Genomic DNA, 22,180 nt, shown 5'->3' on the forward strand with positions numbered 1-22,180 from the left:
TAAACATATAGGTCATATAATAGAGTTGCATCTTACTGGTCATGTCGCATAATAGGATTGCATCTACTTGGTGAATTCTTGGTACTAGAAATCTCTATATACAAATATAGGCACCTGATTTTTTAAAAAGTCACTTTGGAGCAAAGAGGGTAGGTAATTACTGTTAGAGTCACCGAAGGAGAAATGCGTGAGGCCAGAGGGCATAAAGAATTATGAATTTATTAGGTTATCTGGAAAACCAGATGGGCTGAGCCCCAAAATGGCACCAGCCCCCAGGGACAGGTAGTCAGAGGTTTTTAAAGGACTCTAGCGGGCTTTTTCCTGGGCCGAGAATTCTCTGTGCAGGTCCAGGTTCTGGTTAACTCCAAGGGGAGAGAGAATGGTCTTAGCAGGTGGAATGTGGTCTAAGCAAATGGGATGTCCATTGTGAAGTGGCCTAAAGGGCAGTTCCCAGAGGAGGGGGTTTCGATTCAATTATTTGATCAGACCTAACAATTACTATTATTGTTATTTTTTGTAAATCAAAATTATACCCATAGTTTTTATAACATTTTTTGATGTGATTGCAGAATTTTAGTAATTAGTTTATGTGTGCCACGAGATGAGAAAGGTTGAAAATTACTGGTTTATACTCAGAAAACCCTATATCACACCAAGCATATACTAGTATTATATGACCCCAGATGATTTCACACCTTACATTCCCAAATTTGCTGGACCTGAGATTAAACCTAGACATCAAAAGAAAGAAAATAATGCGTAATTTACCCAACATTTATTTACTACCCACTGTGCTGGGAATTAGTTTATTTAATGTTTATAGTAAACATAGACATAGAAGGAATCATCCTCTGTTAACAGATTACTGCTGCTCAGAGAAGTTACACACGTACAAACACAGAAAACAAAGGGGCAAAGCAGGAGCCCAGGTCTCCATTACACCAATCTTTGAATGGTTCAATTTTGTGGGAAACTAAGGCATGCTTAATCCAAGAAGGCAAGAAGCACAATTAGTAACACCTTTAAAAAATTATTAAGACTTGATCAATTGAATAAAATCAATTATGAACATAAACTGCTCAAAGTCACGAGTGGTGCTGTAGGGCCCGGTAGTAGGGACTGTGTGATGTACCCGATGCCCTGTTGCTGGGCACTGAGCTCGGAGCTGACTTCCCTCCCACCACCGTTCATTGGCCTTTATTTATTTATTTTTAAATATATTTTAAAACACTTTTTTATTGATTTTAGAGAGGAAGGGCCGTAACCGGTTTGGCTCAGTGGATAGAGCGCCGGCCTGCGGACTCAAGGGTACCGGGTTAGATTCCCGTGTTGGTGGTGACCGGGCTGGCAGGGGAGGGCAGTTGGGGGGGACCAGGCCTGCAGGGGAGGACAGTTAGGGGTGACCGGGCTGACAAGGGAGGGCAGTTATGGTGGCACAGGTCAGCAGGGGAGGGCAGTTAGGGGCAACCAGGTTGGCAGGGGAGGGCAGTTGGGGGCAACCAGGCTGGCAGGGGAGAGCAGTTGGGGGTGATTGGGTCAGCAGGGGAGCAGTTAGGCATCGATCAAGCTGGCAGGGGAGTGGTTAGGGGGTGATCAGGCTGGCAGGCAGGCGAGTGGTTAGGAGGCAGCAGTCCCAGATTGTGAGAGGGATGTCCGACTGCTGGTTTATTAATAGACCCATGGCTTTTAATAGACTTGTGGGCAATGGATATCCCCCAAGGGGTCCCAGATTGGAGAGGGTGCAGGCTGGGCTGAGGGACACCCCCCCTCCCCAGTACACGAATTTCATGCACTGGGCCTCTAGTACATATATAAAATTGCTCATTAAAAATAAAACCTTAACACCCAGTTTTTATGCTTGTGAATACATTTTTTTTAAGGTACTTTATATAAGACCTGAGGATGTATTAGGTAGTTCCGGTTCATATGCCATCTGGATAAAGGCCAGGGTCTGTGATTTCCAAGGGAAAGCAGGCAATTTAAAGATAGATGAGAGCTCTGGCCATCTATCTAAGACAAACTGTTCTTGTAGTATTGCTATAGGCACTATGTTTTGTTTTTGTTTTTGAAAATTTTGGTTTTTTTAATATATTTTCATTGATTTCAGAGAGGAAGGAAGAGGGAGGGAGGGATAGAAACATCCATGATGAGAGAGAATCATCTATCGGCTGTCTCCTGCACGCTCCCTACTGGGGATCGAGCCCACAACCCGGGCATGTGTCTGACCCAGAATCAAACCTGCCACCTCCTGGTTCATGGAACTACACTCAAACAACTGAGCCGCACTGGCTGGGCGATGGGCACTAATTTTTAAACTAAGTGTATGTATATAATTTTGTAAAAAGAAATATCAACCAAACACCTAAAAAGAAGTAGGAATGTTGTAGAAAATGTGAACATGCAGAGAAATATAAAAAACTTGAAAATTTACCCATAAATCAGAAACATGTGCTATACAGTATTTCTATCCATTTTCTGTCTATAAATTATGCTTACATGTACTTTTCTTCCTAATTTAATTTACATAGAAAATATTTTGAAATTGTATTTATAGTTTTATATTTTCTTTTAAAATCAATTTTATGTATTTATTTGATAGTAATATATTAAAACATTAATATCTCCATTAATATCCTATCGTGAATGTGAAAAATCTAAAGTGGTTCTCTGTTTGGGGGCACTTAAAGGTGTGTTTTCCCCCTGTAGCTTATGAAATACCTAATGGTTGTTTTTGTGCTCTCTGTTGTTGCCAGTGAAAATGGTTTCTTGTGGTGTGCGAGAAAGGAATTTCAAAGGGCACACTTGTGGGAGAAGTTTAAGCATAATGGCAAGCTTTATTGGGTTGAAGGGAAATAATACACCCTTGGGGATGTAGAGGAGGAGCAGGCTCTAGTAGCAGCTGCTCTGAGAGTCCTTATAATGCTCCATAGATTTTCTTGGTTTTCGGGAATGAGTAGGCTTGCTTGCAAACTATCCAATATACTTCCTGGTTTCTCCGGCTTGTGTTGGGCCCTCACTCCAATCAGGCCTCTTTCCTGGATCCTCTGGGGTTCCTTGCCCTCATCTTTTCCCAGGCTAGACTCCACCCCTCTGCGTCACCGTTTTGGCTCCCACTGCACATGCCCCAAAGATCTGCTTCACCATCTTGGCCTCTACTGTGCTCATATCTGGTAAAGGAATTTCCTTTGCTGTTTTATCCCTCCCCCTTGGCAGTCTCTGCTACTGGGCCAGTTGACTCCTGGGGATATTGAAAAGCAGGAGGGGTGTTTATCCCCTTGGCAGAGATTTGGCTACCTGCTGGGGAGTCTGAAACTGTGACTTCAGATTTAAGCCTGATTAAGTGTAATTTCCAGACTCAGTTGGGCCTAGCCAGTCTAGCTCTCTTCTCTTTTGTTAACTCTTAGCTGCCTATGCTAACAGTATTTTCATCAGTACACTTTAGTGAAATTCCTAACGGTGAAAAGTGTGTGGATGGTAACAGTCTTGGATGGGGTTATGAGGGTACCTGTGGGATCTTTCCTTGGCCAGTTGAACTTGCAACAAACCTAATATGCACAGGTCCCTAAAACTCTGTCCTTTCTCAATTCACCTAGGAGCTAAAAAAGTAATACTTTCCTCCCACCTTCTAAGTTCTTCTAGCTGGGCTAATAATCAAGTTAACAAAGACAAATTAGCAGGAGAAAATCAAAGTTTTAATACATACCCCTGGGGAATTCACATAGGCGTGGAACTTCCAAAATGGGGCAAAGTTTGGTATATATGTCATTTTGGACAAAGGAAAAAAGAGGAGATATCAGATGTGAGAATTTACAGGTAGTTGAGGAAGAGAACACACATAGTAGGCAAATTTTCACCTCAGGGGGACTCTGGGGTGATCTAGCTTCCAGGCCCCTGCTTGGTGCCTTCCTATACATCATATTTAATTCAGATTAGGCTGAGGTGAACACCCTGAGTTTCCCTCTTGATGCAGCCTTTCCATCTGAATCTCTTAGGCAGAAAAGGGGGAGGTCAAAGGTTCTTTTTGAGTCTTTTGTTTTCTTAATAACCAGCTTAAAATCAGTATCCCAAAAGGCAGCTTCTGGGTGGCAGAACTCTGGTCCCCTTCATAGCTTTGGGGCCATATTCAGTGCCCACAGTCGTAACCGTCAAGGCCTGCTGGGAAGAACGGCTGACTCTGCAACCTCCACAGGCCGTTCAGTCAGATGTCTCCTGCCTTCACCCTCCACTCCGTGGAAACAGCTGCTCTTGCCTTCCTCTCTCCTGGTCTGTCCAGCCCCACCCACTGCTCAGATGAGTAATTTCCTCAACCTCTGACTGGGAAATATGAGTTGGTCAATGTTTTAATTCGAGCTGCTCCCCACAGAGCCCCTCCTTCCTGGCCTGCTCTGCTGCACCTGCAACTCTGGACTGCCTGGGCCCTTCATTGCCTCTGTCTCTCACCTGGCTCCTCCCAACACACTCTTCAGGCCCTTCCTCAAGTAATGGCTTTTTGGGGCAGCAGTCCAAAGACAGGGCATTAGCCCTGAGTTGAGCCTGTCTGTTCCTTAGCTTGTGACAAGAAAACTTTTGAGATATTCTAAATTAAAATGACAGCAGTCATAGAGAGAGACAGAACAGTGGGCCTGTTAATAGCTGCGGCCAGCTCTGACAAATGACTGCTCATTTTCCTATGTATCTGTTGGAATTTGGGGTTAATTTCCAGGTGGCTATTTCTGAGATTATCCAAAAGAGAATAGCCAGGTCCCATCTCGCCCCAGGAGCCTCCACTTGTTATTTATTATTTTTTGTTTGTTTGTTTTTATAGAAAGAGGAAGGGAAAGAGAGAAAGCCCTGACCGGGTAGGCTCAGTGGTTAGAGTGTCAGCCTGAGGACTGAAGGTTCGAGGGTTTGGTTCCTGGTCAAGGGCATGTACCTCGGTTGCACGTTCGATCCCTGGCCCCTGTTGGGGTGCATGTGGAAGGCAACCAATTAATATGTCTCTCTCGTATCGATATTTATCTCTCTCTCTCCCCCTGTCCATCCCTCCCACTATGTCTGAAAAATCGATGGAGAAAATATCATCTGGTGGGGATTAAAAAAAATAGAGAGAAACATCGATTTGTTGGTCTGCTTATGTGTCCATTGGTTGCTTCTTGTATGAGTCCTGAATGGGAGTCAAACCCACAAACTCGGTATATCTGGAAAAACCTCTAATCAACTGAGCCAACTTTCCAGTCTGCTGCCCACAGCTCATTCCCAGGAATGACCCTTCCTTTCTGACTCTGTGCATCTCCTGGAGCTGGCCCCCTTCAGTTTCTCCCACCCCTTTTCTCTCTAGTTAATGTCAGTCCTTGCACAATGGCTTACATCTCGGAAATGGAGTCTTCTCTTCTACATTATTAAAACATTCAACCATCCCAGCGGGTAGGGCTCAGTGGTTGAGCGTCGACTCATGAACCAAGAGGTCCTTGGTTCTATTCCCAGTCAGGGCACATTCCCAGGTTGTGGCTAAAACCCCAGTGTGGGGCATGCAGGAAGCAGCCTATCAATGTGTCTCTCTCATTGATGCTTCTATCTCTCTATCCCTCTCCCTTCCTCTCTCTCTAAAACAATAAAAACATGTTTTTAAAAAGCAAAAACAAACAAAAAACAACTAAAAAACATTCAACCATCTTTTCTTATGTAACTTGTGATTGCATTTGTTATTGGGGAAATTGGGGTATCCCTTTCCCCACTGAGTGTTGGGGGTGGAGTCCTTACGATATCTCAAGAAAAAGAATTTTCTGAGACTCACACAAGAGGATGAGTGATTTTTATTTGTATGGGGTTATATTTCTGTGTTTCCAAAGTCCCATTTCAGTCATAGAAGAAGTGTAAAAGCAAAGCCAGTGTCCAGACTTTCCGTTCCATGTTGCAGCCAGGTCCAGTTCAGCATCAGGCTAGTTATGGTCCATTAGGCATTGGGGGTTCACATGGGTGTGGGCCATGGAGACAAATGCCAGGGAGCAGGGGTGGGAGAGCTTGGTAAGCCTGGAGTCAAGTGCAACACACCAAGAGCAACCAAGAGTACAAGAGAGAAAGTTTCTTTGTTCAGGAAATTAAGTATTCCAAATCTTCCTGCACTTACAGTGGCCATGCCCATTCTGGCCAATGACCTCTGTTCCCAAGTGTGACTGACAGACAAGCACCTTCCCCATGTCACCCCTACTTTACTGGGCATGTGTCTGTCTCTCCTCCATTGGATCCCTGGGGAGTGTAAAGCTTTAACTTCCTGGTGAAGCTTCCCAATGACATGCCTATAATATTTGGCCTTCCCTTTGCTACTTTTCTGTTTTTAATTACAATGGTATAATTATGAATGAATTTTAAATTATAAAGTAACTAGAGGCCCAGTGCATGAAATTCGTGCACTCGGGGGGGGGGGGGGGGGTCCCCCAGCCCTTCCTGCGCCCTCTTGTAGTCTGGGAGCCTTCAGGGGATGTCAAACAGACTGCTTAGGCCCGCTCCCCTCAGGAGTCGGACATCCTTGGCTCTGTCCCGGAGGTGGGAGAGGCTCCCGCCACCGCCACTGTTCTGGCTGAGCAGCACTCCCACTGTGGGAGCACACTGACCACCAGGGGGCGGCTCCTGCATTGAGCATCTGCCCCTAGTGGCCAGTACACATCATAGTGACCAGTTGTTCTGCTGTTCAGTTGATTTGCATAATAGCCTTTTATTATAGAGGATACATATAAATTCATACAACACACCAAACAATGCAGAAATAGAACCAAAAGTCAATAACTCCTTTCCTAATGTCTCTCCCAGGAAGTAACTAGGTAAGAGGTTGAGTGTGTACCATCCACACCTTCTCTGGGCTCACAGACACATGTATAGATAGAAGTTCTCCTGCTTCCCCCCACAAAACAGGATTGTATTATAAACATAACTTCAATTTTTTTCACTTAAAATTAGAAACACAAAATAACTTTGAGGTTCCCCCAAAGGAATAGAGTTTTTAATGTACACCTGTTTGCTGACTGAACCAGAGTGTCAGTGGTCACTGTTAACAGCCTGAAATGCAGTCAACTGTAAGCCTAGTTTATGTGATACTGATGTTAAGTCCATCGTTTCAGACTCGCCATCATGGATACTCTGTCCGAAGCAAATGGCACTTTTGCCATAAACCTTTTGAAAAAGCTGGGTGAAGACAAATCGAAAAACGTGTTTTTCTCGCCCTTCAGCATCTCCTCTGCCCTGGCCATGGTCCTCATGGGGGCAGGTGGAAACACTGCAGCCCAGATGGTCCAGGTATGTGTCTGACACCATTTCTGGGGAACAGAAAATACTATTAATTTGTTAGTTAACTGGTCTTCCACCTTTCAAATCCCAAAGTACTTGCTCTCTATCAGTGTGGCAGGGCTGTGGGTGGAATGCTGCCAGGGAAGGATGTGTCAGCCCTGGGCATATGCCCTGGGGCAAGTGCCATCTGTTAGGGATAAGTGGCACCCTCTACTTGGGAAAGCAATCAATTTCGCCAACTGCTGGTAGTGGTTTGCGCAGGACTTCGTGAGTAGACATAAAGCCACAAGGTCAGGTTGAGTCTCACAATAGTCTTTGGGTTTTGTCAACTGCTTTTCAAGTGTTAACATTTTTTATTTTAATTTTCTTATTTAACTGTAAAATTTTTCAATGGTGTTTCAGTTCTTTGTTGTTGAGTGACTACCCCCAAAAAACTTAGTGCTTAAGGTGAAGATTTGCTCTGAGTGGACTGGACGGTGGTCCTGTTCCACGTGGCGGGGCTGTGTCACTGATGTAGGCCTCGGGCCTCCTCCATGCAGGTGGCCTCCTGCGTGCTGCCTTGGCCTGGCCTCCCGCATGGTCTCTCTTTGGCAGGCTGGCCTGGACTTCTTTATAGCACAATTCCAAGCTTCCAGGAGGACAAGCTTGAATGTGCAAGTGCTTTTCAAGCCTCTGCTCTGTCACACATTCTAATGCCCCATGACTGAAGCCAGTCACATGGCCAGTCCCTGAGTCTGCCTCCAGAGTGGTGTGCAGGGCCTGAAGATTAAGGCATTAGCTCATCGGAGTCCCTCTCTGATTGCCACAATCTGCCCGCTGGCTCCTAATGGTTCTCAGCCCGCCCATAGGAAAAGTACACTCACCCCTCCCACTGCCTCGGAGTCTGATTTCATCATGGTCCAGGTTCCGGCTTAATGTCTAGGAAGAACAAGGCCATTGAGGCTCTTTGGTGTGGTTCCTGGGTGCAGAGCTTTGTGAACTAAAGACAAATTATTGCCCCCTCACCACCCCAATATGCAGTGGTGACACCGGGTGGGATACCTGCAGTGGACACACCCTTCGCACATTGTGGGGGCCGTTTCTTAGTCTGCTACAGCTGCCATAACAAGTACCACACACTAAGTGGTTGAAGCAGCAGAAATTTATTTCCTCTTAGTTCTGGACGCTGGAAGTCCGAGAAAAGGTGTCGGCAGGTGTTCTTCTAAACAGTGGTGGGAAAATGTATATGTCAACTTAAATCTGCTTCCTTGAACAAAAGCACGTGCTGGGTACTTGTTTGAGGCAGGACTGTGTGCTGGGGGACAGTGTTCTGAAGATGCTCAGAGGCTTCTCTGCCTAGCAGGAGGGTCTGTGTGGCACTTAATCTTTCTAAGGTGTTAACAAAATGAACTTTATTCTGCCCTTGAGGCCTGGCCCTTGGATTTACAATTGCCCTGAGGTCATATCTTACTAGTACTTTTAGAATCACTTGCCCACTGGAGAGGCTGAGAATAAGAAACATTTTTTATTTTCTACCCCACAAGTCCTAGGTTGGAAATATTTCCTTTAGCTTCTGCTTGAAAATGAGGCGATCTTTAGCTCACCTTTACCTTCCCGTACTTTATCCCAGGGAGCTGAAAGGAGCCACGTTCTTTCTGGACTTCTCCCAAACCAGATCCGGGGTTCACTGGCAAAATGCCCAAGCTTTCCCATCATTGCAGATGACTGTCTGTCCAATTCTGCCAGTCCATGCCATGAGCTCCTTTTCTCCAGCCTCCCGTAAGAATTTCTTCACTGTCCTTCCAGCCTCTGCTCACAGTCTCCTCCCTTCCTTCCATCCAGCCTCTGACAGCTGCCTAAGTTCGAAGCAAGTGCTATACACGTATTAGATTTTTGTTATGGCATAACTTTATGTCTAGATTACTGTGTGGATTTCTACGGCTGCAAAACAAACCATCCCAAAACTTAGTGATTGGAAATAACAATGGTTGATTATTTTTCAGATTTTGTGGGCTGACTCCATGGTGTCAGCTGGGATCACTTATGATCCAAGAAAGGCCTCTATCACACGCCTGGGGCCTTGGTGCTGGCTGCTGGTCAAGGTTGCCATTTGACAAGTGGCTCTTCCCCTGAGATGTTGCTCTCCCAGGCTTTCCATGTGTCTGCCACAGGACAGCTTGGACTTCCTTACACTATGGCGGCTAGGATCCAGGAGAGCAAATATGGAGCTGCCAGGCCTTTGAAGGCCCAGTGTCCCTTCTCCTGTCCTCTGTTGGTCAGAATAGTCACAGGGCCAGCCTGGACCCAAGGACTGGGGAGAGGCTGCAACTTTTGATATTAGGAGTGGCCTGTCTTCACTGACAGCCTTATTTTCAGGCAGACAACAAGTGTGGAGTACCCAGAAGCTGGGTCTGCGAAGGGCATTTCTGCTCCTGCCAGTACAGGCAGGGAGGACTCTGACTCCTTACAGGATGTGTTAGAGGGAAGAGTGGCTGGCTTTCAAGATACTTTTGTCTTTAGTTGGATGACTATTCTTTTAGTCTGTAGTGAGGACCTGTACAGTTCTTAGGCAGAGTTGAGTGTTTTATCCAATTCCCTGAAGTCAAAGCATACTGAAGTTGTACATTTTTATTCTGTGTTCTATTTCAGGCACTTTATTTCAGTAAAAGTGGTGGCAGAAGTGAAGATGTCCACCAGGGCTTCCAGACTCTCCTCGCCGAGGTTAACAGGGCTGGCACGCAGTACTTGCTTAGAACTGCCAACAGGCTCTTCGGAGAAAAGTCCTTTGATTTCAACTTAGTAAGTCATAATTACTGTTTTCACTAAAGAAGTGAAGACCACCGGCAGTGGGGAGGGGTCATGTGGTACAGCAGAAAGCTTGTGGGCTACAAACTCACACAGACAAGCATGAGCTCGGGTCTGTTAACCTCTCACACTTCCTTTAATTCTCATTCAGTTTTATACTCTGTAAAATAGGCCTTATAACAACTACTGTCCAAATACTTATGAAGCTTAAGTGACTTATCATAAAAAAAAGCTAACATAGTACAATTTAAGATGAATTGGCTAAAGAAATTATGAAAATGAATATTTCTAATCTTTTTTCTACATATTGGTAATTTTTTTGTGCAGTATGAGGCATGTTCAATTTTTACACATATAAATATTTTTGTTTTTTCCAACACAGAATTTTTTTTTTTAATATGTGTTTATTGATTTCAGAGAGAGGAAGGGAGACAGAGATAGAAACATCAATGATGAGAGAGAATCACTGATCAGCTGCCTCCTGCATGCCCTCTACTGGGGATCGAATCGAGCCCGCAACCCAGGCATGTGCCCTTGACTGGAATCAAACCTGGGACCCTTCAGGGGAGGGCTCCAGGGCATGTCCAGCCCATCTTGCTCAGTCCCGATCAGCCAGACCCCAGCAGCAAGCTAAGCTACTGGTCAGAGCATCTGCTCCCTGGTGGTCAGTGTGCATCATAGCGACTGGTTGAACGGTCAGACACTTAGCATATTAGGCTTTTATATATATGGATACTAAAGGAGGCAAAGCAAGAGCCTTTGCAGTTTCTTTTGTACAACCCATTGCTCCCTCCCCAGTGTAAGAGCTTTTAGAAATTTGAAGTGTATCCCCCCGCATACATGTAGAAATTTGTTTTGTGGGGTTTTCCCTAAATAACATCGTCATAACATACATCTTTTTTTGTAATTTGTTTCTTTTCACTGAACATTATGACTTAAATTCTTTGCCTCTCAGATTATGTGGATATACCTTACCCTTTTACTGTTATCTGGTATTCTTTTTCTGTTTTTGCTTTTTTTCTTAGTTTTTAAAAATTTTTTGTTTTCTTTTTATTATCTGGTATTATTAAATATGGATGTATTGTAACCATCCTTCCATTGTTGGGCATTTAGGTTGGACCCAATCTGAACCATACATACAATAAATACCTCTGATACTCTACTGTGGACTTGTAGAAGAAAGGAAGGGAGTAAAGTTTTAAGTGAATATTGTGAAATTACTGTCCAAAATGCTGTAGCCATGCCACAGTGTGATTTTTTTGTAACCTGCTTTACTTATTTTTATTAGTCTTAGCTACTTCCTTGATTATTATCATCCTTTTATGAGCTTTAGATATAAGAAAAATAAAACTTTCAATAAAGACAAAGGACCCCAAGATCATGTGTAATTACAACAACAAATTAAGGAATACACACAAACAGACACAATCAAAATAAGTAAAAATAATGACAAAAACATAAATGTAGAGGGGGTGAGTAAAAATTATAGTGATTTTAGAATGTGTTAGAACATAAGCCACCGTCAACTAAAATGGACTGCTATTAACATAGCTTGGTATACATCAAGCACATCATAACCACAAACCAAAAATCTGTAAGTGATATACAAGCAATAAAGAGAAAAGAATCCAAACACAATATAGAAAGTCATTAACATAGAAGAGAAGAGAGCAAAAGAATAAGAAAGGAATAGAGAACTACAAAAACAATCAGAAAACAAATGACAATACCTACATACTTATGAAAAATTATTTTAAATGTAAATGGACTAAATGTGCCAATTAAGAGACATAGGGTAGCTGCGTGGATAAAAAACAAACAAGACCTGTACATATGTTGCTTATAAGAGACCTGGCTCAGATTGAAAGACATACACAGGCTGAAAGTAAATGAATGAAAAAAAATTTTTATACTAATAGAAATTTTAAAAAAAGATGAGGTATTAATTCTTGTATCACACAAAATAGACTTTAAAACAAAGACTGTAATAAGAGACAAAAGGGGAATTTTCTTAATGATAAAAGGATCAATCCAACAAGAGGCAATAACTTTTAAACATTTATACACCCAACATAGGAGTATGTTAAATATTGACAGACCTAAAGGGAGAGATCAACATTAATACAGTCATAGTAGGGGACTTTAACACCCATTGACTTCATGGGATAGTTCAACCAGACCAAAAACTAACAAGGAAACAGTGGCCATGAAGTGACACATGAACCAGATGAACTTAACAGATATCTTTAGGACATTTCAGCCAAAAACAAAAGAATATACATTCTTTTCAAATGCACATGGAACACTTTTTAGGATGGAACACATCTTAGGTCACAAAACAAATCTCAACAAATTTAAGAAAATTGAAATCATGTCAGGCACCTTCTCTGATCACTATGGTATGAATTTAGAAATCAGGTGTGAGAAGAAACTGAAAAACACACAAACATGTAGATAAATAACATGCTACTCAACAATGGGTCAGTTAACAACAAGATCAGAGAAGAAATCAAAATCTCCCTTCAGACAATGAAAATAAAAACACAATGACCTGAAGTCCTAGTCAGAGCAGTTAGTCAAGAAAAAGAAATAAAAGGCATTAGGAAAGGAAGAAGTAAAACTGTCATTATTTGTAGATGATATAAAATTACATAGAAACCCCTAAAGACTCTACCAAAAAACTGTTAGAACTAATAAAGAATTCAAGAAGTTGGAACACATAAAATCAATATACAAAAATTTATTGCATCTCTATACACTAAAAACAAACGATTAGGAAGATTAAGAAACAATTCCATTTACACATGCATAAAAAAAGAACAATATACCTAGGAATAAATGTATCCAAGGAGGTGAAAGACTTGTATCTGATAGCTATAAGACACTGATAAAAGAAATTGAAGAAGACACAAATAAATCTAAAAATATTGCATTCTCATGGATAGAAATAATTAATATTGTTAAAATGTCCACACTGCCCAAAGCAATTTATAGATTCAGTGCAATCCCTATGAAAATACCAAGGGCATTTTTCACAGAACTAGATCAAACAATACTAAAATTTATATGGGACTACAAAAGACCTTGAATAGTCAAAGCAATCTTTAGAAAAAATAACAATGTTGGAGGGAATCACACTCACTACCTGATATCAAACTATACTATAAGGTTATACTAATAAAAACAGCTAGGTTCTGGCATAAAAACAGACACATAGATCAAAGGAACAGAATAGACAGCCCAGAAATAAAACCACTTCTATATGGTCAGTTAATTTATGACAAAGGAGACAAGAATATGCAATGGTGAAAAGACAAAAAACTGGACTGATACATACAAAAAATGAAACTAGATCGCTTTCTTACACCACATGCAAGACTAAACTCAAAATGGAGTAAGAACTTAAATGTAAGACCTGAAGCCCAAATAACTCCTAGAAACATAGGAGAAAACATAGGCAGTGAGCTCCTTGACATCACTCCTGGCAATATTTTTTTGGATACATTTCCTAGCACAAGGGAAACAAAAGAAAAAATAAATAAACAAATGAGACTACATCAAACTAAAAAGCTTCTGCACAGCAAAGGGAACAACAAAATGAAAAGACAACTGAATGGGAGAAGATATTCATCAGTGATACATTTGATTAGGGGTTACTATCTAATATATATAAGGAACTCATACAGCTTAATACCAAAAAAAAAAAAAAACCCAAATCAAAACAAAAAATCTAATTAAAAATGGACAGAGGGCTTGAATAGACATTTCTCCAAAGAGAACATACAGATGGCCAATAGACATATGAAAACATGCTCAACATCAGTAAACATCAGGGAAATGCAAATTAAAACCACAGTAAGATATCACCTCACATCTCTCAGAATGGCTCTCATCAATAAATCCACAAACAAATGTTGGTGAAGATGTGGAGAAAAAGGAATCCTGGTGTGAATCGTGTCCCGCAGGGCTAGGGGTGAACCTGAGGAGGGGCGGTGAAAAATTAAAGAAGACAGACAAGAGAATACAGTTGGGGCCAGATGGGACACTTTTCTGGGATGGAGAGACAGTGCCACAGCCTGCAAGCCAAGTCTTTATTTTATAATCAGATCCCACGAGGCAAACAAGGGCATGGTCAAGATGCTTACAATGTTCTCTCGAGTTTCAAATCTACTTAATTACATGCACTTGAGAACTCTATCAAGCTTTGTTTTGGCAGCACTTGCTGCACCTCCCGCAGCCTATATCACTCAGCCACCTGGGACCACAGGTTCAGACCCTAAGGTCAAGCTTACAACCATATTTGGCTATAATTGTGCTGGGAGGGCTTTGCCTCCAAGCTCGGACCTGCATGTGGCTTTGCCACGAGAGGACAGTGCCCTCTCATTAGTCCGAGGCTTGAACCTGTCCAAGCGCTGTAGCCGCTCTCCACACCTGTGAACTGTTGGTGGGCTTCTAAATTGGTGCAGTCGCTATGGGACACAGTACGAAGGTTACTGTTTAAAAATTTAAACGTAGAACTACCATATGACCGAACAATTCTACTTTTATATATTTATCTGAAGGAATTCAGAACACTAATTTGAAAAGATATATGCTCCCCTATGTTCATTGCAGCATTATTTACAATAGCCAAGATATGGAAGCAATTCAAGTGTCCACCTATAGATGAGTGGATAAAGAAGAGGTGGTACATAGATACTATGTAATATTCCTCAGCCATAAAAAAAAAAAAAGAATGAAACCTTGCCTTTTGAGACAACATGAATGGCGCTTAGAGGATATAATGCTAAGTGAAATAAGTCAGACAGAAAGACAGATACCATATGATTGCACATATATGTGGAATCTAAAAAACAGTAAATGAACAAACAAACAGAAACAAGCACATAGATACAGAGAACAAAGTGATGATGTGATCACCAGATGTGTGGGGGTTGGGGGGATGGGTGAAATAGTTGAAGGGATTAAGAAATACAAATTGGCAGTTACAGCATAGTCACAGGGATGTAAAGTACAGCATAGGGAACATGGTAATACTGTAACAACTATGGATGATGTCAGACGGGTAGTAGATTTATGGGGGAATCACTTTGTAAGCTATATAAATGTCTAAACATTATATTGGACACCTGAAACTAATATAATATTGAATGGCAACTGTAATTGAAAAATTAAAAACAACAGAGCAGTAAAATTGTTAAAGCATGAATTATGTAAATATTAAATGAAATGATATATCTAGATCATTTAATACAGTGTCTACAACATGCTAAGATTTGAATATTACATAAAACAGTTCTAATGATAATTCATCTGGTCCTCACAGTGACCCTCTGAGATATAGGCACTGCTGTCGCCTCATTTACAGGGTAGGTTAAGGATGCTTAGGGAGACTAAGGGGCTTTTTTTAGGGTGCGCAGCTATTAAGTCATGGGACTTGTGTCTAAGCTGTTGTGCCTCAGTGCTTCTTTTATGCCATACAGAAGGAGAAATGTGAAGTCCTGAAATATATAAAAACAATACTGAAAAGTGGAATTAAGTTATTATCTGCAAACTGTTAAAAAAAAAAAAAGTTTGGGAAACCATTCCATAGTACACTGTCAACAAATTAGTTGTTCCAGTATATTTGTTTTCCATCAAATTGTCTACTTTTATTTGGCATAATGTAGGTGTTCATTAGTATTATCATTTCATAAACTATATTAACAAAATATAGTTTAAACTTTTTGGAGGAATCGCTCATGCTCTAGAGCAATCCATCCAAAATGGTAGCCACTACTAGACAAATGTAGCTATTTAAATTTCAGCCTAATTGCCCTAACCAGTTTGGCTCAGTGGATAGAGCGTCGGCCTGCAGACTCAGGGGTCCCAGGTTCAATTCTGGTCAAGGGCATGGACCTTGGTTGCAGGCACATACCCAGTGGGGAGTGTGCAGGAGGCAGCTGATCAATGTTTCTCTCTCATTGATGTTTCTAACTCTCTATCCCTCTCCCTTCCTCTCTGTAAAGAATCAATAAAATATATTTTTAAAAAATAAATAAATAAATTTCAGTCTAATTAATTAAAGTGAAATACACTTAAATATTCAGTTCCTTAGCAGAAGTAGCCATATTTCAAGTGCTCAGGAGTCACCTGTGGCTTAGATTTGGAACATTTCTTAAGTTGTGCTGGAAGTGGTGGTGCAGAATTGCCCATTTTCTCCACGTTATATGGAACAATAGGCCCTGGTTCTGAAATGTAGAGGGAGCTGTGGCTCTTGCTGTGGGCAGGATGTCACTTAGCAAATGCAGTGGCCATTGGAGTGACACTGTCATTGCTGCATCCAGTGTCTGTATATTCATTTCACTGGTGCACAGCTACTCCCTTAAGGATCTAGCAACTTATGGTGTTTACTTGCTATTCAGACCATTGTTATCAAATGGTGAATATCAAATGTAGATGAACATTGAGAAATTAGATTTCAGGTTAATTTCTCATTTACTTATTTCTCATGTTATTTATTTATTCCTCAATATTTTTAAATTTAAAAAATATATATGTTTTATTGATTTCAGAGAGGAGGGGAGAGGGAGAGAGGGAGAGAGAGATAGAAATATCAATGATGAGAGAGACTCATTGATCAGCTGCCTCCTGCCTGGGGATCAAGCCCACAACCTGAGCATGTGCCCTTTACCAAATCGAACCTGAGATCCTTCAGTCCACAGGCTGATGCTCCATCCACTGAGCCAAACCGGCTAGGGCACCTCAGTATTTTTATTCCTTATGTTTATTTATTCCTCATATTACATATCATGAAATTATGTATGTTCTTTTTGTCACAATGAGGAAGTAAGCTGGTGGTGTTGCTTGTTTTTGTGGCCATGCAATTGTGTTGTTGTCTCTCCCAGTCTTTCAAAGATTCCTGCCTCAAATTCTACCAAGCGGAGATGGAAGAGCTTGACTTCTTCAAAGCTGCAGAGGAGGCTAGAAAACATATCAACACCTGGGTAGCTAACAAGACAGAAGGTGAAAATACATTGTTATTCTATTTTAATCGATCTTACTGTCAATTTCTTCACAAGAACATCAAATGTAAACAAATGTTTTTTTCTCAAAATAAATGTAAACTTTTAAAATCCACTTCTGAAATATTATCAATGTATGAAAGGTTTTTTTGTTTTTTTGTTTTGGGGTTGTTTTTTTTTTTTTGCTGCTGTTGTTTTAAGGACCAGGATCCCTTTCTATGGTTATATTTGGGGGACAATAAATTCCTTCATCTGTGTACTTGAATACACCAGGAGATGGCCCTATCTGAGTATTACCAAACTTCAGGACACTCATAGCTAACAGGTTCTTTAATTCTTCTTTTCAGGTAAAATTACAGAGTTGCTGCCTCCAAATTCAGTTAATCAGACTACTCCTCTGGTTCTTGTGAATGCCATCTACTTCAAAGGAAACTGGGACAGCCAGTTTAGCAAGCAGCAAACCCAGGAGAGACCATTTAAAGTCAGCAAGGTAACTATTTTGCAATAACAAAGGAGGCTCTTAGAACCTGTCCCTGTGTCCAGGGGGTGTGCTTTCACGTCTTGGGGGCATGCTCACGGGCCTGGTTTGCCCACAGACCCACCAAGGGGCCCTGTGGCTCTAGCAGATGAGTGCAGGAAGATGGGAGCAGAGGGCATGAGGGACAAGCTCTTGTCACCATTGCAGGTTGTTTTAAGGACTTCAGTTTTCAGTCTCTGGCTGTGGAGGGGAAGCCACAAAAAGGTGGTCAGCCGAAGAGTGATATGGTCTGATTGATGATTTGAGTGCCAGATTCTTCTAGCCACTAGGTTAAAAAAATCACAAGGGGGAGGGGCCCCTAGGAAATCACTTTGAAGATCATCCCAGTGAGCGGCACTAGGCTGGTAGCAGTGCAGGTAGAAAGAACAAGTTGGATTTGCATTATATTTTAAAAGTAGAATCAAATGGTTAGCTAATGAGTCAGATGTGGGGTGTGAAAGACAGGAATCAAGGGTACTCCAGGGTTTTTGACAATGGAATGAATGGCATCTATATCAGCTGAGATGGGGAAAATTACAGATGGAACAGACTTGAAAGGGAATATGAAGAGACCAGTGTGACATGGAACATTGGAAGTTCCTTTATGTCCAAATGCAGGTGTCAAGCAGTCAGTAAAATATATTAGTTTCGAGTACAGGGGAGAGTTCCCAGTAGAAATATAAGTTTGGGAATCCTAGTTATAGTCACAGGACTGAATGACATCACCAGGGGAAAAGTAGTGTAAGAATTGAGCCCTGAGTACCCCAGTGTCTGGAGGTTGAGGCAATGAAATCAAGCCGGCAAAAGAGGGGGCTGATGTGTTCTTCTGGAGCCAAAAAAGTATCTCCGGGGTGAGTGGCCAGCTCTGTTGATTTGTCCAACGTGTAAACTGGTTCTTGTTTCAGCTTAACGTTTATCCCTTTCGTTTATAGAATGAACAGAAACCTGTGCAAATGATGTTTAAAAAATCTACCTTTAATATGACCTATGTCGGAGAAATATTCACCAAAATTCTGGTGCTGCCGTACGTCGGCAAAGAGCTGAACATGATCATCATGCTTCCCGATGAACATGTTGACCTGGAAACGGTAAGAGTGCTGAGCTCTGATTGTGCTGGGAGGCAAGGGGATCACATTTGCTTCTCTGCGCAGCAGTTCTGAGCATTGCCCAGGAAATGTTTCTAATGCTACGTAACTTCCCATCACTGCCATCTCCTACCATGCAGCATAGGGCAATCACAGCGCAGCCCAGGTTCCACTGGGCAGCACTGTTCTGATTATAAACTCTTCAATCCTCCTCTACTAGGTGGAAAAGCAGCTCACCTATGAGAAATTCATAGAATGGACCAGGCCAGATATGATGGATGAAGAAGAGGTGGAAGTGTTCCTCCCTAGATTCAAACTGGAGGAGAATTACGACATGAAGGATGTCCTTTACTCTATGGGCATGACCGATGCCTTTGAGCAGGACAAGGCAGACTTCTCTGGAATGTCGTCAGGGAGAGACCTGTGTCTGTCCAAGGTCGTTCACAAGTCCTTTGTGGAGGTCAACGAGGAAGGCACAGAAGCTGCGGCAGCCACCGCCGCCATCATGCTCCTTCGATGTGCGAGAATGACGCCCAGGTTCTGTGCTGACCACCCCTTTCTTTTCTTTATCCAGCACAGCAAAACCAATGGTATTCTGTTCTGTGGCCGATTCTCCTCCCCTTAGGAAAATGGTCGACACTGCCTGTAGCCCTTCTCCTGTCTCCTGCTGACCCACTTGCCTCTGACACTTCACAGTGTGCCTGAACCCAACAATAAAGGGCCTAGTTTTGAAGTTCCCTGTTCAGAACTCCTTGTATATTTGTGTTCCACATCAGTGTTTTCTAGGACCTGAAATTGCCATTCGGGAGGGTCTGTGGTCACACTGGCAGCGCAGTACTGGTTCTGAGACGTGTCCTCCCATCTTCACTTTGGGCCAAGTGCTGCGCTCACGCTGGCCGAGCTGCTGTCCTCCAGGCACATGGGATCGGCGGCGCTCCCCTCCCTTCTGCACACGCTGGCACGATCAGCTGAAAAAGAGACTATGAGGAACTGTGGGAAGCAGGTCTCAGGCCCTCAGCAGGGAGCGTTCTATTCCAAAACGTGTGAGCCCCCGAACCAGCACAGGAGCTGGGAGAGCAGCTAATTGGAGCCCCTGAGAAACCAGTCCTGTTTCCCATACGTGTTTCTGCTCTTACCATAGCTTGCATTTGTGATCTGTGGTCACATACCTGTTAAAATACACAGCCATGCCTTTCCTTAAATAGCTACCGTAAATTGCTACCAGGGGCCAGAGGTAGACAGGCCCATTCACAATGGTGTAATTTAAGACAATTTCATGAATATACAGGTGACTGTATTTTACTGCAAGTATTAGGAAAGAGGCGGCTAAGGTTTCTGCAGCCACTTGTGCTACTTGCTGGAAATGTGATCCCTATGCTAAGTGATACAGAAACCAATTGACCTGTGAGGTTCAGTGGGAGCACTGTGCTATGTTTTGGGCACAGCCACCGGGACGTCCCCACTGACCTACTTGCAGCCAGCAGGAGCCTGGTCTCCCTAGACCTGAACTGCTGTGAGGCGTATTTGCGTTCTGTCGCTGGTGCACTTTCTCAGCCACTTCGCCTTGGGAGTGACTGGGACTGAGGAAACATTGATACTGTGTGTGGATGGGAAGAGGAGAGTTGTGAGGGGGGTGGCTGGTTTTGTCACCCACCTCTACTCAGCATTAAGTGTATTTGCCGTGTGTAGTACAATAGTCCCTCAGCAGGCAGGGTCCCTCAGCATGCAGGTCTCCGGCATCTGTCTTCCCTTTCCCTTGATGGGAAGCTTCAGGCACATCAGGGGTAAGCTATGAAAATGAAAGCCAGCAGTTCTGTTACAGACCTGTATACAGGTAAGAACTTCGCTGTGAAAAAGAAAACACGTTCTGCTCCAAGAGGCAATTTGGGTCTCATTGAGCTGTTTCACTTTAGCTGGCTGTTACAGTGCCTTTGAAGAGTTATCACTTGATGCATGATTTTATTAAAAGGCACAGTCACCTGAATAAGCTTCCACGTCTTTGATGAGATTGCAGCAGAATACACACCCATATGTTGTGCCATGTTTCTACAAAACACAGTCCTCCCAGGGTAATCCTGGGAGGAAGTTGTCTCACCCATTCACAAATGTTTCCTGAGGACCTACTTTGCATTCGTGGTTTTACTAGATGATTTTATTAAATCCCCAGCAATGAATAAACCCAGGAGGGATCTGAGGCCCTGGGCTAACCTCAACAAACCTCTGGAAGCTAGCAAAGAAGTAGAACCAGGGTCTACAGTCAGTACTGATGACTAAATCTCGCCTTCCTTCTGAGGATCTGTGCCTTAACCTGGGCATCTGTATGAGAGGCTGAGTGGAGACCACACCTCCCACCAGTAGGACAGTTGTCAGCAAAGCAGCGCAGGAGAGCAGAAAACATTCCTGTATTAATAGGAGTCTCCTTTCTCTGCCGTTTCCCATCTGAAAGGTGGGTCTCGAGCTGGGCCTGGAACAAAGCTCTGGGTGTGGACCCAGGGCCCAGTGCAGCAGAGCTCTTAGGAACTGAACCACAGGGCAGTGCCAGAGGGAGGGAGGTACTGTGATTCTGACCCCACTGATTCCATAACCATTATCAGAGGAGGGGCACCAGGGTGGCAGAGACAGGTGGGTGCCTGGCTCCTGGATGTGTGGAGGCCCAGGGCCTGGGAGGAAGGGGCTGGGGCGGAGCCCATGCTCTATGCATACCCTGATCTCATATGTTGGCTGGTGGGCTGCAGGGAGTCAGGGTATCAGGACTTGCCCATGGGTGTCCCTGCCAGGTGGGTGTTGGACCAGGAGCTGGAATGTGGACACACATCCAGAGGCCTCCCGAGCCTGAGCCCAGAGGGGCTCCCTTCCTAGTGGGGGTGTCACTGAATTTATAAAGGCTTGTTCCACAGTGGACAGGACCCAGGATCTGGCTGCTGGAAGCATGTTGAGCAGTGATCCACAATCTCATTGCCTCCCAGGCACTAGAAGAGCTGCAAGGCATCTAAACACTGATATGTTTAAAGAAGGTTCCAGTATTGGGGGTAGTTTTTGCTTAATTATTTTGATATATATAGTATGTTCAAATTTTTCTACAATGAACTGGTATTCTTGAACAATAAAAAAATACTTAAAAATGATAGGAAATAAAAGCTTTCTGCTATATTTAAATATTGTGGGTGGGGTCTGTTCTTTTCTTTTTAAAATGTAGTCACCACCGCCCCTCTGGCATGGCTCAGTGGTTGAGCATCAGTTTATGAACTAGGAGGTCACAGTTTGATTTCCAGTTGGGGCACATGCCCAAGTTGTGGGCCCAATGCCCAGTAGGGGGGCATGTAGGAGATAGCTGATTAATGATTCTCTCACCATCGATGTTTCTATTTTTCCCTCTCCCACTCTGAAATCAATAAAAATATCTACACTAATAAAAGAGAAAAATGGTAATTGGCATATGATGCTACCCTTTTCATTGACTAATCAGGGCTATATGCAAATTAACTGCCAACTAAGATTGGCAGTTAACTGCCAACAAGATGGCGGTTAAT

At 42.9% G+C, this 22,180-nt stretch overlaps 1 protein-coding gene across 1 annotated transcript in view; it reads left to right on the forward strand.

The window, feature by feature from the left end:
• SERPINB6 (serpin peptidase inhibitor, clade B (ovalbumin), member 6) overlaps nucleotides 1–19,387 on the forward strand; it is a 20,408-nt gene extending 1,021 nt beyond the window's left edge. Inside the window, exons 2-7 of the mRNA XM_006766411.2 lie at nucleotides 7,095–7,269; nucleotides 9,889–10,038; nucleotides 16,932–17,049; nucleotides 17,396–17,538; nucleotides 18,498–18,653; nucleotides 18,871–19,387. Coding sequence (XP_006766474.1) covers nucleotides 7,105–7,269; nucleotides 9,889–10,038; nucleotides 16,932–17,049; nucleotides 17,396–17,538; nucleotides 18,498–18,653; nucleotides 18,871–19,275 — 1,137 coding nt within the window. The 5' untranslated portion in view covers nucleotides 7,095–7,104 and the 3' untranslated portion in view covers nucleotides 19,276–19,387. The remainder of the gene's footprint in view (nucleotides 1–7,094; nucleotides 7,270–9,888; nucleotides 10,039–16,931; nucleotides 17,050–17,395; nucleotides 17,539–18,497; nucleotides 18,654–18,870) is intronic.
• Nucleotides 19,388–22,180: the final 2,793 nt, after the last annotated feature.

The sequence above is a fragment of the Myotis davidii genome, unplaced genomic scaffold (genome assembly GCF_000327345.1).
Source record: "Myotis davidii unplaced genomic scaffold, ASM32734v1 scaffold540, whole genome shotgun sequence".
NCBI lineage: Eukaryota > Metazoa > Chordata > Mammalia > Chiroptera > Vespertilionidae > Myotis > Myotis davidii.